General features: G+C 39.1%; 1 protein-coding gene across 7 annotated transcripts in view; it reads left to right on the forward strand.

Moving 5' to 3' along the window:
* The window catches only part of Sbf2 (SET binding factor 2), a 321,747-nt gene that overhangs the window by 50,387 nt on the left and 254,219 nt on the right, over window positions 1-17,141 (forward strand). For 4 of the 7 annotated variants that reach the window (XM_021166296.2, XM_029479590.2, XM_021166298.2 and 1 more), the window contains exon 2: window positions 10,607-10,695. In XM_021166296.2, coding sequence (XP_021021955.1) covers window positions 10,607-10,695 — 89 coding nt within the window. The remainder of the gene's footprint in view (window positions 1-10,606; window positions 10,696-17,141) is intronic. The other 3 variants (XM_085841401.1, XM_021166300.3, XM_085841400.1) reach the window with 1 other exon arrangement.

Raw genomic sequence — 17,141 nt, forward strand, 5'->3', positions numbered from 1 at the left:
CATGGAAACAGAAACTAAACAGGGACACAGTGAAACTAACAGAAATTATGAATCAAATGGATCTGGCAGATATCTACAGAACATTCTATCCTAAAACAAAAGGATATACCTTCTTCTCAGCACCTCATGGTACCTTCTCCAAAATTGACCACATAATTGGTCACAAAGCAGGCCTCAACAGATATAAAAATATTGAAATTGTCCCATGCATCCTATCAGATCACCATGGACTAAGGCTGATCTTCAATAACAAAATAAATAATAGAAAGCCAACCTTCACGTGGAAACTGAACAACACTCTTCTCAATGATACCTTGGTCAAGGAAGGAATAAAGAAAGAAATTAAGGACTTTTTAGAGTTCAATGAAAATGAAGCCACAACATACCCAAACTTATGGGACGCAATGAAAGCATTTCTAAGAGGAAAACTCATAGCTCTGAGTGCCTCCAAAAGGAAACTAGAGAGAGCACACATTAGCAGCTTGACAACACACCTAAAAGCACTAGAACAAAAGGAAGCAAATTCACCCAAGAGGAGTAGACGGCAGGAAATAATCAAACTCAGGGGTGAAATCAACCAAGTGGAAACAAGAAAAACTATTCAAAGAATCAACCAATCAAGGAGCTGGTTCTTTGAGAAAATCAACAAGATAGATAAACCCTTAGCCAGACTCACTAGAGGGCACAGGGAAAGCATCCTAATTAACAAAATCAGAAATGAAAAAGGAGACATAACAACAGATCCTGAAGACATCCAAAACACCATCAGATCCTTCTGCCAAAGGCTATACTCAACAAAACTGGAGAACCTGGATGAAATGGAGAAGTTCCTAGACAGATACCAGGTATCAAAGTTGAATCAAGATCAGGTTAATGATCTAAACAGCCCTATATCCCCCAAAGAAATAGAAGCAGTCATTAATAGTCTCCCAACTAAAAAAAGCCCAGGACCAGATGGGTTTAGTGCAGAGTTCTATCAGACCTTCAAAGAAGATCTAATCCCAGTTCTTCACAAACTATTCCACAAAATAGAAACAGAAGGTACTCTACCCAACTCATTCTATGAAGCCACAATTACTCTGATACCTAAACCACAAAAAGACCCAACAAAGATAGAAAACTTCAGACCAATATCCCTTATGAATATTGATGCAAAAATCCTCAATAAAGTTCTTGCTAACCGAATCCAAGAACACATCAAAACAATCATCCATCCTGACCAAGTAGGTTTCATCCCAGGGATGCAGGGATGGTTCAATATACGGAAATCCATCAACGTAATCCAGTATATAAACAAACTCAAAGACAAAAACCACATGGTCATCTCGTTAGATGCGGAAAAAGCATTTGACAAGATCCAACACCCATTCATGATAAAAGTCTTGGAAAGATCAGGAATTCAAGGCCCATACCTAAACATGATAAAAGCAATCTACAGCAAACCAGTAGCCAACATCAAAGTAAATGGTCAGAAGCTTGAAGCAATCCCTCTAAAATCAGGGACTAGACAAGGCTGTCCACTTTCTCCATACCTATTCAACATTGTACTTGAAGTCCTAGCCAGAGCAATTTGACAACAAAAGGAGATCAAAGGGATACAAATTGGAAAAGATGAAGTCAAAATATCACTTTTTGCAGATGATATGATAGTATATATAAGTGACCCTAAAAATTCCACCAGAGAACTCCTAAGCCTGATAAACAGCTTCGGTGAAGTAGCTGGATATAAAATTAACTCAAACAAATCAATGGCCTTTCTCTACACAAAGAATAAACAGGCTGAGAAAGAAATTAGGGAAACAACACCCTTCTCAATAGTCACAAATAATATAAAATATCTTGGCGTGACTCTAACTAAGGAAGTGAAAGATCTGTATAATAAAAACTTCAAGTCTCTGAAGAAAGAAATTCTAGAAGATCTCAGAAGATGGAAAGATCTCCCATGCTCATGGATTGGCAGGATCAACATTGTAAAAATGGCTATCTTGCCAAAAGCAATCTACAGATTCAATGCAATCCCCATCAAAATTCCAAATCAATTCTTCAACGAATTAGAAAGTGCAATCTGCAAATTCATCTGGAATAACAAAAAACCTAGGATAGCAAAAACTCTTCTCAAGGATAAAAGAACCTCTCGTGGAATCACCATGCAGGACCTAAAGCTCTACTACAGAGCAATTGTGATAAAAACTGCATGGTACTGGTATAGTGACAGACAAACAGACCAATGGAATAGAATTGAAGACCCAGAAATGAACCCACACACCTACGGTCACTTGATCTTCGACAAGGGAGCTAAAAACATCCAGTGGAAGAAAGACAGCATTTTCAACAAATGGTGCTGGCACAACTGGTTGTTAACATGTAGAAGAATGCGAATCGATCCATTCCTATCTCCTTGTACTAAGGTCAAGTCTAAGTGGATCAAGGAACTTCACATAAAACCAGAGACACTGAAACTTATAGAGGAGAAAGTGGGGAAAAGCCTTGAAGATATGGGCACAGGGGAAAAATTCTTGAATAGAACAGTAATTACTTGTGCTGTAAGATCGAGAATTGACAAGTGGGACCTCATGAAACTACAAAGCTTCTGCAAGGCTAAAGACACCATCAATAAGACAAAAAAACCACCAACAGATTGGGAAAGGATCTTCACCTATCCTAAATCAGATAAGGGACTAATATCCAATATATATAAAGAACTCAAGAAGGTGGACTCCAGAAAGTCAAATAACCCCATTAAAAAATGGGGCTCAGAACTGAACAAAGAATTCTCACCTGAGGAATACCGAATGGCAGAGAAACACCTGAAAAAATGTTCAACATCCTTAATCATCAGGGAAATGCAAATCAAAACAACCCTGAGATTCCACCTCACACCAGTAAGAATGGCTAAGATCAAAAATTCAGGTGACAGCAGATGCTGGCGAGGATGTGGAGAAAGAGGAACACTCCTCCATTGTTGGTGGGATTGCAAGCTTGTGCAACCACTCTGGAAATCAGTCTGGCAGTTCCTCAGAAAATTGGACATAGTACTACCGGAGGATCCAGCAATACCTCTCCTGGGCATATATCCAGAAGATGTCCCAACCGGTAAAAAGGACACATGCTTCACTATGTTCATAGCAGCCCTATTTATAATAGCCAGAAGCTGGAAAGAACCCAGATGTCCCTCAACAGAGGAATGGATACAGAAATTATGGTACATTTACACAATGGAGTACTACTCAGGTATTAAAAAGAATGAATTTATGAAATTCCTAGCCAAATGGATGGACCTGGAGGGCATCATTTTGAGTGAAGTAACACAATCACAAAAGAACTCACACAATATGTATTCACTGATAAGTGGATATTAGCCCAAAACTTAGGATACCCAAGATATAAGATACAATTTGCTAAACGCATGAAACTCAAGAAGAATGAAGACCAAAGTGTGGACACTGTGCACCTTCTTAGAATTGGGAACAAAACACCCAGGGAAGGAGTTACAGAGACAAAGTTCGTAGCTGTGAGGAAAGGATGGACCATTTAGAGACTGCCGTATCCAGGGTTCCATCCCATAATCAGCTTCTAAACGCTGACACCATTGCATACACTAGCAAGATTTTGCTGAAAGGACCCAAATATAGCTGTCTCTTGTGAGACGATGCCGGGGCCTAGCAAACACAGGAGTGGATGTTCACAGTCAGCTATTGGATGTATCACAGGGCTCCCAATGGAGAAGCTAGAGAAAGTACCCAAGGAGCTAAAGGGATCTGCAACCCTATTGTTGGAACAACATGATGTACTAACCAGAACCCCGGAGCTCTTGTCTCTAGCTGCATATGTATCGAAAGATGGCCTAGTCGGCCATCAATGGAAAGAGAGGCCCATTGGACTTGCAAACTTTATATGCCCCAATATAGGGGAATGCCAGGGCCAAAAGAATGGGAATGGGTGGGTAGGGAAGTGGGGGGCGCTATGGGGGACTTTTGGGATAGTATTGGAAATGTAATTGAGGAAAATATGTAATAAAAATATTAAAAAAAAAAAAAGAATTTCATTGAGTCCAGGCATTCTTGCCATTGTAAGCATGCTCTCTCCCATTCCAGGCATTCCTCCAAGAAAATTACCAGGCTTTCCCATCAGGAAGGCCACCTGGAAAGGAGCCATACTGACCTCCTGATCACCATCTGCTGCTTCCTGCCCTTGAGCTTTTTAATGCTCTTCTTTAGTTCTGTTTCTTTATTCTCTCACTTCATGTTTTCATTCTCACTATTTTCATGGTCAGCATGCATTTGAAATTATTTCAGCTTTGTACTGGCGTCTCACCTTTAACCTAGTTTATAAGCAAAGTGAAAAACATAGGTTTCTTCTTCCCAGTGGCCAGGAGTGTGTAGCTGGGATGAATTGGAGTTTTATTTCAGTGGCTCCATCAAAATATCAAATGGTAGTGTTTGGCTTCTGTAATTTGATGAAGATAGTAGCTCTCTAATCATATGGAATAGCTGGGTGAAGATTTAGCTTGGTAGCATCTGTAAACAATCTATTCCTACCTGTTGGTGACTTCTTGTTTTTATCATCACTTAGGGTTTCCGTAATAGCTCCTCTTCCTTTTTAAAGTATTTGCTTGATCCATCATCTTGGTTGCCTCTGCATTTTTATCTCCCATTTTTTTTTGAGGACTCAATATGTTTGGCTCAATTATTATTGACAATCAATTATGGTTGAAAATCATGATTGCTGGTTTCTAAATACCATTCCTGTCTTTGTAGTTTCTTCTTTTCAGTATCTTTTTCTCTTAATATTTTGTTAGCTTTATGAAGAACAGGGCAGTACTTTACCTCGCATACTCTGCACTTCCTCACGAAATGCATTTTATTTGTGTGCACAGCACACTCAGATTGTGCATACACATTTACATGAAAGCTGTATTAGTTGGGGTTCTGTAGAGGAACAGATGCAATTGGATATATATATTTAAAAGAGTATTTATTAGATGCCTTGCGCTATACAGTCAGTGTAGTCTAACCATCACTGTCTCACACCAGAAAGTGTGAGAATTCACTAGTTACTCAGTCTATGAGGCTGGGTGTCTCTGGAGTCTCAATCTGGTGATGGTCTGAAGGCTTTCTGGAGAGAGACTGTCTTCAATCGACAATGGGAGCTTGAAGCAGCTGACTTTAATATTGTCAGAGGAATCAGCGGCGACACGTACAGGTTAAATGAACTCTCCGGAAAGAGTTACGAGCAAACAAGAAACAAGAATCCTGAGCTAGAGATGCCTCAGTGGTCAGGAGTGCTTGCTGTTCTTCTGGAATTTGAATCTCACGTCCATGTCTCACAATTGCCTGTAACTGCCTCTAGGGGATCTGATGCTCTCCACTGGACTCCACAGGCTCCTGCACACACATGGTATGCACACATGCACACACAAAAACCTCAAAAGAAAAAAGAGACAGCAAAAAATAACTTACCCTTTTCATCCTTATTATCTGAGCCACTCCCCAGAAGGTGCTGTCCACAGTTAGGGTTGTTCTTGCACTCAAAACAATCGGACAGACGTGCTCAAATGGAGGCTCTCCGATGCTAGGTTTTTCCAAGTTGATAATTAGAACTAACCATCACAGGCTGGTAACAGCTCACCAGCTGAACATTCATGATTGGAGGCAATAGCTATGGGCCCTCCTCAGAGGGTTGCCATTAGGTCCTGGCTCAGCATGATCACTGAGAAAAGGCCACTGCTAAGGTGAATAGATAAGAATCTCTGCCACAGCTCCCTCCTCTAATTATATATATATATCAATACCACATTATCTTTATTGTAGTAACATTATAGTAAGTCTTGTAATTGTCCTGATGTAGTTTTTAAAAGTATTTTTGACTATTTAAACCTTTTGCAATTTCATAAAATATTATAATCACCTTCTCAGTAAAAAACAAGTTTATTTCAATTTAATTACTTCATTCATATATGCTGGCAATTGAATCTATGTCCTTGCATATTCTAAACAAGCATTCACCACTGAGCTATGTCTCATGCCTCCTACTGAAAGTTTGATTAGGAATCCATTGAATCATTGTTTTGGATGGGATAAATTGTCATGTGGGTAATGGGAATTGAACCCAGGTCCTCTGTAAGAAATGTAAGTGCTCCTTAACCACCGAGTCATTGCTTCAGCCTCTAAAGCTGATAGTTTTACTGAAACTCCATTTATGATAATTGCTTTCTGTGGCAATTCATTCTGTTGTGTGTGTGTACACATACACAAGGAGGTCAGAGGTTCACATCGTGCATTATCTCAATTATCCTTCACTCTGTGTGTGTGTGTGTGTGTGTGTGTGTGTGTGTGTGTTGTTTTGGATCGAGTCTCTTACTCAACCTTAATGTTACCAGTTAAGGTTAGTCAGGAAGCTCCAAGGATGTCCTCTGTTTTTACCTTTCCAGTGCTAGAATTACAGGCATCGACTGATTTGGATTTTTATATGGATGCTGGATATTTGAACTTTGTCCTTTCTTTGTATTAACTCAAAAACATACACTTTGCCTTGGTTCTTCCCCAGTATATCTTCTCTATATCAACTATTTGAACAAAGTTATCATGTATTTCTCACCTTTCTTTTTATGATTTTCTTAAAGAGATCATCATTTTATTTAGTTGTTCCCAGATTAACAGATTGAGAGAGTTTGATCAAGCAAGGTGCCTCTTAGTGTGTGGTTTGGTTTGTACTCCAATGACAAAAATCCAGACCCATACTGTGTTAAGGAATGGAGGAGTATATTAAGTAGAGCTTAGCTGTTTGCTGTGAGGTGCCATTGTGCTTCCAGAAGTTAGTGGAGGAGATAGAGCCTGGAGAGCTAGGCAGTCTCTGATGGCATTTGTTCTCTTCCTACATGTCTGGTTTGCTCCCGTGACAAACCTCTGTGTAGACTACTGCTTCTGCCTTTACTTTCACATGTAAACTCCTGTAGTTGCCTGAAGTCTTGTTTTGTTTTGTTTTGTTTTTCTTTTTTCTTTTCTTTAGTGCTGGAGATTGAAGCCAATGACTTACTTGTACATATTAAGCAAGCACTCTCCTGAATTACATCACCAGCTCATATATGAGCTTTATTGAATAGATCCTTTCCTTTTCCTTTTCCTTTTCCTTTTTCCTTTCCTTTCCTTTCCTTCCTCTTTCTTTCTTTCTTTCTTTCTTTCTTTCTTTCTTTCTTTCTTTCTTTCTACTTATTTATTTAAACAGAACAACAACAAAACAGGGGTTTGCTGTGTAGCCCTGGCTGGCCTGGAATTTGTGGTATAGACTAGGCTAGTTTTGAATTCACAAAAATCTGCCTACCTATGCCTCTAACAAAGATTAAAGGTGTGATACACCTAGCCCCCAAAAATTGTTCATGAAACCCATGTTTATAAAATTTCCACTCCTTTCTTTCCCACAACTCCTCCTGTCTCTCCACTCCCTTTTATATATCTTTTTAGCTATACATCTTCTTTAAGGTGTTTTCTTCTGTTAAAAAATTGCTAGAATAGGAATTTGATTATATAAGCTATCTTTTAAATCCAGGTAATTCTAGTAATACATTTCTTGACAGTTTATAGGTACCCTACACATATAATAATTCTATTAATTTATTCAACAAATATCTTACTAAGTACCTAATACATTATAGAAACTATGAGTAGTATCTGAGCAAAGCCGCTCAAATTATTGATCTCATTTTCATAAAGTGAGACAGACAAGAAACAGTAACCATAGTTACATGTTAGTGATTACTCAGGATGAGAGATGAACGGTATAAACTGTGTTACTGAACACAACTACTGCCCTGTGTAGATGTGGACAGATGGATATTATAGGTATTTAGATAACCACTGATTTAATTGTTTAGATAACTATATCACAAAAGAATATAATTTTGTGAATTATATATTAGAATAGCATTTCTCAGTTTAAGATTTTGTAATCAAGCAGAATATGTATGCATTGCAAGCATATAGAAAGCACTCACATCAGGTGGTAAAATCAATGAATACTAAATATAGTTTTTCTTTTTCCATTAATTTATTTATTTGCTTTACATCCTGATTGCAACCCCCACCCCTTCCCAGCCTCCCTTCTCAGGGCTCCCCTATCACTCCTCTGCCTTACCTCTGAGAACCAGCCCGTCCTGGCACATCAAGTCACTGTAGGACGAGGCACATCCTCACCCACTGAGGCCAGACACCAGAGCCCTGTTAGGGGAGCAGGATCCACAGGCAGGCAACAGAGTCGGCACAAGCCACTGCTCCATTTGTTTGGGGACCCACATGAAGACCAAGCTGCACATCTGCTACATATGTGTGGAGGCCTAGGTCCAGCCCTTATATGCTTTTGGTTGGTGGTAGCCATATGTATATGGAGGGAGGGAAGGAGAGAGAAGAGTATTAATTTTTCAACCCAGTTAACCCGTATTTATTGCTCAGTTCTTTAAAGATGTTCATCTTCCTCATAGCCATTAGCACCGTAGTATTTAGTAGCCGTAGTGTGTTTGGCACCTTAAAGGTAATTTGTTAAGGCTAGAATGGCTACTTTGCCAAGGGTTGAGGGCTGTTTGGTTTATCTTCTGATACTTGGTAATCTTTGTGGCTGGCCTACACATCCCCACAGCTCTACCATGAAAGAGGCTTACCAAATGTAAGAGAAAGAAAACAGTCTGTCTGAGCCATATTGTGTCACTTCTAAATTCGTTTGGCTCGTTTGTCTTGTATCCAGTTGTAGTCTTTTCATAGAAGACCATTTGAAACATTCCATTGTCTTTATGAGCTTCTTGTCCCTCAGTTCTTTTAAAAGAGATACAGACTCCTTGTTGTCATAGTTTTGCACTTTTTGTTAGGTTAGGAGAGTAGGAACTGGAAAGGAAAGCAGAGACCTGGATAAATGACAACTTCCTCCCTTTTCCGTTTTGTGTGGGTACAGTATTTGTCTGCTAAGCACTGCTTCACTGAAGGAGTTGGTAGTCTTCTCTTGAGGAATTTTTCCCTTTCTCTGTCTTGTTATCCTGACTCATTTAATAGGTAGTCAAAATAAGAGTAACTTCTGCAGTTACTTTAATTGACATGACCTACTTCTCTTGTGGACATAAAATCTGTCAATCAATCTTCCCTTCTCTATAAAAAATGGCATGTCAGCATTTTTCAATACAATCAACACTACCCATGTGATGGTTATCACAACTTAAATTTACACTTGGTTAGTAAGTTTAAACATTCAGAAGAACTCACAAATCAAACAAATCAGAAGGTATTTATTTACTTTTTAAAGGTGAATTCTTACGTTCTTCAAATGTCACTAATGACAGCACAATTTACACATTTGATACTTGGAAAGCAAGTCATTACAGCTCTTTCTTGGGGGGGGGGCAGCAAAGTTCTTTGTGTAGTTCTGGTTAGCCTTGAATTTGTATTCTTCCTGCTTCCATTTCAGCAATGCTGCAGTTGAAGGCATTTACTACTTACTTGGCTTCTTTGTATATTTTGCTTATCATAAAAGATTTACCCACTGTGATTTTATATTTTCTAACCAAATTTTTGTCTTCAAATAATAACAAGTCTTAACACTCATAGTTCACATTTTCATGTGCATTAATATCTGTGTCAGCATGTCAGACTAAGCCAGCATGTTATTGAAACACTATATATTATGAAATCAGTAAATGATATGTTGCTTTTGGAGAGATTTTGAAAGTCACACTCTATCAAGGAGGAACTTTTCTCTTTCAAACTGTACATAATTAAAACAAATTCATATTAATTAACCAGCTAATTATTCCAATGCTGGGGATTGAAAAGCAGGGTTTAGGGATATGGGTCAGTGGGATAGTATTTGACTGGTATGTGAGAGGCAACCAGGTTCAATCACCCAGGACTTTGGGGGAGGATATAAAAATCAACTTAGATCTAGCATGGATTTTAATCTCCAGTTGTCTTATAGATTATATCCCTAAAGTTCATTTCTTTGATGTCACAGGCTAATTTTATAACAACTGATTTATAGATTGTGGTTTTAACCTTGAGATATTTGGCAATGTCTGGAAACATTCCATTCTTGGTTGTAACGATTTCCTTGTTCCTGGGGAGATGGTGAGTGCTTGTTCCAGTGAATTGGAGCTGAGGGTGCTGCTAAACATACCACAGTACTCCAGGTGGCACTCTTCTTACCTCACACACCAAATTACCCCGCCCAAGATGTCACTGTACTGTACTGAGAAGCTCTGCCTAGACTGTGGTAAGGTTTCAGGCTAGACTAAAAAATGAACATGTGCTTCTAACCAATAGTTGAAATTTGGTGCTAACAGTACCTTTCCATTTATCATTTAAAACTACTTTTGTTGGGACATAGGTGGCCACCATGATATGTAAATGCCTAGCTTTTCATGTGTCAGCGCTTCTCTGACAGTCCATGCTAGTTTCGGGGTTGTCTGCTATTTCAAGTATTATGTTTAGAAGCACACATCTATTTTTCTTAAAACTTGAAATATTTACTCTGTCAATTTACTCAAGTCTTTTGGAAAAAGTAGTAGTATACTAAGTATTCACTCAGGTTTTATATATCTAATAAGTGATTCATTTTGCTCTCTCTCTCTCAGCAGGGCCAGGAGAAGGTCTGGGGAAAATAATTCAGAGATTCCCACAGCAGGACTGGGATGACACGCCTTTCCCACAGGGAATTGAATTGGTAAGTTGGTGCCTTTATCCTGATGTCTTTTTTTTAATTGCTACTTTTTAGCTTTTACTATAATATTTTTCCTATGTAATAATTTTATTTCATTCTATTGTTAGGAATAATTTATTGCATGAATTATGGACTGTCTGCTATGCTGTTCTTTTCCCCATTCAGTGTGCTTGCCGGCATTACAGATTAGTGATCCTGATGTATCCAAAAGCACAAGTCCTCTTACTCTTTAAAAATGTTGGGTTTTTAAAAGATTTTTGTTTTGTTGTGTGTGTTTTGCCTGCATGTGTGTATGGGTACCACATGTGTGCCTGGTGCCCACAGAAGTCAGAAGAAGGTAGAAGATCCCTTGAAACTGGAGTTATGGCTAGTGTGATCTACCATGTGGATGCTCTACTGAACTGCTGAGTGATCTCTCCAGGTCCTCTGATTCTTTTTTTTAAGATTTATTTATTTATTATATGTAAGCACATTGTAGTTGTTTTCAGACACCACAGAAGAGGGCATCAGATCTCATTACGGATGGTTGTGAGCCACCATGTGGTTGCTGGGATTTGAACTCACGACCTTCAGAAGAGCAGTCGATGCTCTTAACCGCTGAGCCATCTCTCCAGCCCCCGGTCCTCTGATTCTTTAAGAGAAACCTTAGTACAGTAACTTTTGCTTCAACCAGAAAAGTATCTTTGCTTTTCAACTTTCCACCTTACTGTTTGTCTTAGTTTACTGCTGTGATGAGGCACCTTGACCAAGACAACTTTGATAAAGGATAACATTTAATTGGGACTGGCTTATAGTTTCAGTTCAGTCCATTATAATCATGGTGGGAAGCATGGCAGCATCCAGGCAAACATTGTGCTAGAGAAGGAGCTGAGAGTTCTATGTCTTGACAGAAAAGCAGCCTGGAGGGGGACTCTCATTCACAGTGGGCAGAGCTTAAGCTTCAGAGCCCTCCCCCACAGTGTCACACCTACTCTAACAAGACCACACCTTGAAATAGTGCTACTTTCCTTGGGCCAAGCATATTCAAATCGTCACACTCTTTCAATCCTAGAACTCATGAAGGAGAGGCAGGTGAATCACTGTGAGTTTGAGGCCAGACTGATTTACATGGACAGTTCCAGCATAGGCAGGTCTTCCGGGTAAAGAATATGTCTCAAAAGGTAAAGTCACACACACACACACACACACACACACACACACCATTCTTTAAATGATATGGTAGTCAAGAATACAGACTCTTGAACATAAGCCTGAGCTTAAGGCCTACCTGCATGGTATGACTTTTGACTAGTTAATTTTTTTAACCTCAGATTCTTCATCTGTGAAATGGGGTTAATAGATATGCTTATATCATAGTCCTATTATAGAGATGAAATAGGAAAAATAGGAAAAAGGCTTCTGGCCTTCTGGCTAGACTCCTCCTCACAGTTACCTAGCAACAGCAAGATAACAAGCCCACTTATAAGAGGGGCTGCTTGGCCCATCCTCACTCTCTTAAGCTTTTACTTTTCTTACTCTCTCTCTAAGCTTTTACCTCTCTAAGCCTTCACCTTTATTTCTCTCTTTCACTCTTTCCCTTCCCTCTTCTCTCCTCTTGGCCATGGCTGGTCTCTCTCTCTCTCTCTCTCTCTCTCTCTCTCTCTCTCTCTTTCTAACTTTCCCCTGCCTTTCTACAATAAAGCCCTAAAACCATAGACCGTCTCTGTTCATCAAGGCCCTCTGTGTTTGGACGATGGGATAGGCTTTCTTCTAACGAGCTGCTTCTAACCTCCCATCAGAAGGCCTTCCTGTGCTCCAGCCTCAGACCAGACTAAGGACGCTCACCTGTGTGGGAACCATCCAGCTCCCCTTCTCCCCCTGACCTCTCTTCCTTTCCCCTCTGGGCTGGGTGTTGTCCAGGGGCCTCTATTCTGTTCTCAGCTCCTCTGACATATCCATCGTGGAATGCCAGAGACTGAGAACCTGGTACCAGGAGCTGTCCCTTGTCCACACCCCTGCCATGTGGGGTCAGTGGCTTCACATAGCCAGATGCCTACCCGGGGTCTCGTGGAAAGTGTCTGCCAGTCCTCCCGCATCCTCCTGCCCAGAGCACAGGAACTCTGGCTGGACGTGGGCTCTCTACCCCTCCATCCCCATTCCCCTACACCCACAGCCCCACACCCTCACACCCAGCCTACATAGTTGTTTTCATTGTTTATAATTGCTGTTTGTTTCATATATCTTAGCACCTCTTTCAGAGGAAAAATAGTTATTTTTTCATATTTTTATTTTATATGTATAAGTGTTTTGCCTGCCTGTATGTATATGCACCATATGCATTCCTGGTACTTAGGAAAACTGAGAGAGGGCATCATATTACCTGGAACTGGAGTTACAGAGGATTGTAACTGAATTCAGTTGTAATTGAATCACCACGTGGGTGCTAGGAGTTGTACTTAGGTCCTTTGCAAAAGGAGCCAGTGCTCCGTAACCACTGTTCTCTCTCTAGTCCCTGAATTGATTCTCTCCTCATTAGCATGGTTTAGAAATGTCCATTAGGAATAAAACAGGTTGCAAATGTTGTTTTCTTACTGCAGCTGAGGTAATGAGGACTTTTAAGCTCACCCTATAATGAAGGACGGTGCTTTTGTAGTGGGTAGAAAGGAGAGGTTTAAATTTTGGCTTTGAAGATGGGGAAGGATGTGAGTGACCAAGGAAAGTAACTTCTTGGAGTGCCCCTTGCATTTCTTCCTCTTCTGTCCCATGTGCTTCCTCAAGTGGGCTTACTATCTGAATAAGCAGGCATTTGTACCACAAATGTTTTAGACTGTTTCAGCATGCCTTTTAGTGTTGACTAAAAGGGGAAATTTTGGGGTCTTGATAAATTTCCTTTGAATTTTTGTCTTTGTTCACATGAAAATATGTGTATAGATTGCTGCCTTTTTGTAGTATGAATGATGAAACCTTCACAAGTTTCTAGAGCAACATATATTGGTAGGCCAAAGAGATTGTGGATTGGGGTAGAGAGTTTTCTAGGACCAAGAAAGGATACTTTTATATTTTATAAATCAAGGGGACAGATAAATATGTGATACATCTGGTATTTTTTTCTAGCAGTAAGGGAGAGACAAACTGATTTTACTATTTAGTAAATGTATTGTGTGTGTGTGTGTGTATGTGTGTGTATGTATGTGTGTGTGTGAGAGAGAGAGAGAGAGAGAGAGAGACAGACAGACAGACAGACAGACAGAGAGGGAGGGTGAGGGAGGGAGGGAGGGAGGGAGAGAAACCCAAAGAAAAGCACAGTTCTGTGTTGAAATGTCAGTACAATGGCAGATGGAGGTGTATACTACTGATTTAGTGGAATGGAGGTCCACACTACAGGTAAACAGAAGTCACCACCCAAGACCTTTCTATGTGACTTCTTGGCTGAGTCCTGCCATAGCATTTCAGAACTTTGGAGAGCAGCTAATACTTTAGGAATGTTTAGTGTGTTGCACGTGTGTGCCTCAGTGCTCATGTGGAGGTCAGAGGGCAACTTTTCAGGAGGAAGTTCTCGCCTACCCTGATCTGGAGGCAGGGTTTCCCTTCTTGTGGCTGCAGCCCTGCATACTCCAAGCTTTTTAGCCCTTGACCTTCCTGCCATTTCTCCTATCTCAGTCTCCAGTTCACAGTCATAGTAAATTGTGCTGTAATTGTAAGTGTGTGCTACCACATCTGGCTTTTTATCTAGGTGCTAGGGATCAAATTCAGATCATCAGGTTCACATGGCATGCACTTTTACCCACTGAGCCATCCCCACAACCCCACTGGTTTCTTATTCTTTAACATTTTTTTTTATACTTAAGAGTAACTTTGATTTGTTAGTGTCTGTACTTACAAAGTAAATTTAACTTACAAATATTGAAGCTCATTTTAAAAACTGAATAAACTTCTGTTAATCTTTGATAAAAGTGTTGAACTATTATTAATTATTGTCTTATGCTATCCTTGCATAAATTAGATATATGATTCTGTACATGAACAGCAGTAACTTGTGTTGCAGAATATTTGATCTCATTGTGAACCCTGAAATTGTGTTATTTACTGGAAAACCCTGTTTCTAATTGTGGTGTGACTCTGCCCTTAGCACATACCTTTAATCCCTCTGGTTGGAATAGAGACACACCCATAGTATATACCTTTAATTCCCAACAATGAAGGTAAAGTTAGTTTGTAGGAGGAAGCTCCCATGTTTGAAAGTGATGTCTAATTGAGTGGCAGGCAAAGTGACAAATCAGAGAAAATTTTGACAGAATAGGATATTCCAAACTTCCAGGAGAAGAGACAGGAAAGAGAGTCTACTTCAGAGTAGTGCAGAAAGAAAGGAGGTGGCAGCTTTACTGGGACAATCGTACAGAGACAGATTGCAGAGAGAAAACAAGCTAGACACAGGTGAAGACAGAATGAGAAGGAACCAGAAGATTAGAACAGATTGCTAGAGTTAATGTGAATGATTCAGCAGAATCTGAGAGAAGTTAGATTGAATCATTTTTAAGTTTGTAGAGTTTGAGCCAGAACACCCGAGTTGAACCAGCCAGTCAGAGCTCAGAAAGAATTAGAAAGGGTGAACTTATTCAGCAGTAAGTCTCAGAGGCTGAAAACATTCTAGGCCTAGATTGTACAGAGGCAGGAAGGTTCCAAGACTAGGCCTAGGTTGGCAGACTGAGGCAGTAAGCTTTGGAGATGACAATAACTTCAGGTGAATAAAAGTTAAATTTCACAAACTTGTGTAACTGATATACTGTATGATTGTAACTCTTAATAGTAAAAAGAAAGATATATGTCAAAAGTAGTCTATCTCAGTTTCTAAGTTTGTTTGTCCAGGGTGATAGTCCCTTTCCTGATGATACATATGAAAAAAACCTTCATAGCATTTCTAAGTTAGAGTGACATTGAGCATGTAGCTTTAAGGTTACTATCTAGCAGTTATAAATTCTTGGGGAACTCATGAAAACTAGATGATTGGTGCTAGTGTATTAATTTACAAATTAGTAAGATGAGGCTTAGGAAGTTTACATCATTTCAACAAAGTCTATCAGGTAGGATGCAACAAAGCTAGTATTTAATGCCAGTCTTGTTAATTAGTTTCAGTCAAGGCATAGTGTTTTGGAAGTGACATTTTTAAACTATGGTTGTATTTGTGTTCTAGTGGAAATGCTGGATCTGAAAGAAAGATAATGTTGAAGAAGAAAAGGAGGTTTATTTAACTCATAGCTTTGGAAATTGAAAGTCCAAACAGAGTAGTGTGAAGTGCTGTGGTGGACATACATGCAGGAGCGAGCAGTAGGCACAGAGGGAATCAGAGATACTGGGCAATCTGTTTTTTATAACAACTCCTTCATAAGAACTACAAGGGAGTCTTCTGGGAAATACATCTTCCCTCCATTGACCTTTATAAACACTGTTCTGCCCTACTGTGAAAGTCTTACTACTGCCTTCCAGACAAGGTCTTACTCACAGTGAGCCCTTGGGAGACAGCTGGATTATATCCAAAACATAGCTCTTGCTATTGAATAGATACCAGCTTCTTACCTTATTTAAGGACAAATATAGGATCAGAGCACATTATTTAATTTTTTTGTTGCTATCTCTACTTCTCATGTAGCACATACATGATGTATTTAAATTCTAAATGAAAGATTGCATGTTCAACCTGAATGCTAAACTTTCATAATTCCCAAAGGGTTTTACACATTTACTCACTATTAATTAAATTTCCAATGTAGAGGATGCTGAATTTATTCTTTCCATTTTTTTTTTTCATAAAGAATTTGTCTTCTGTGTAGAGATGATGAGTTTTAATTTGGATAGATTTAAAAATAAAAAATATGAAAATAAGCTAAACCGAACATAATAACTGCTTTTCCACTTCTGGGATATTTTTGTCTTTTCTTGTGCTTTTTAGGTATGCACAAAGCCACAGACGGTCATATAAATAAAGTTGAAAGTTAAATTTAGTGACTGTATTTCAAAGAACATTAGAGAATTGTTTTTTCAGAGGAATTCTATGGCTAACAATCTATTTAAAATTATAGGGACAAATATTTTTATTGGCTGGGTCTTGAGCATCAGAAAAATAGCATTGTTTTGGCACTAGCTCCCTTTTAAGATGCCTTGCTTGTGAATTGAATCTTTTTATATTGTAATTCAGAAAATTCACTATAATAGTTACAGAAACTTTTACTCGGTATTGTAGTGTATCTCATTTTCTTTGAGGAGTAAAGGGTTTGAAAAATTGTGGCTTGAAAAGTAAGCAACCAAAATTTCTAAATTTGAACCTTTGGAGAAATTAATTCAGTTATTAAAATTATTCCCCAGTGATTTGACTAATATAAATTTTGTGTTCTATAAGTATACACTGGAGAAAGAGAGAAATAAAATCCATATTCAACATTCTGCAGCTGTAACATAGAAGTAATCAGTGTGCA

The sequence above is a fragment of the Mus caroli genome, unplaced genomic scaffold (genome assembly GCF_978045245.1).
Source record: "Mus caroli unplaced genomic scaffold, Mus_caroli_1 scaffold_8, whole genome shotgun sequence".
Classification (NCBI taxonomy): Eukaryota; Metazoa; Chordata; class Mammalia; order Rodentia; family Muridae; genus Mus; species Mus caroli.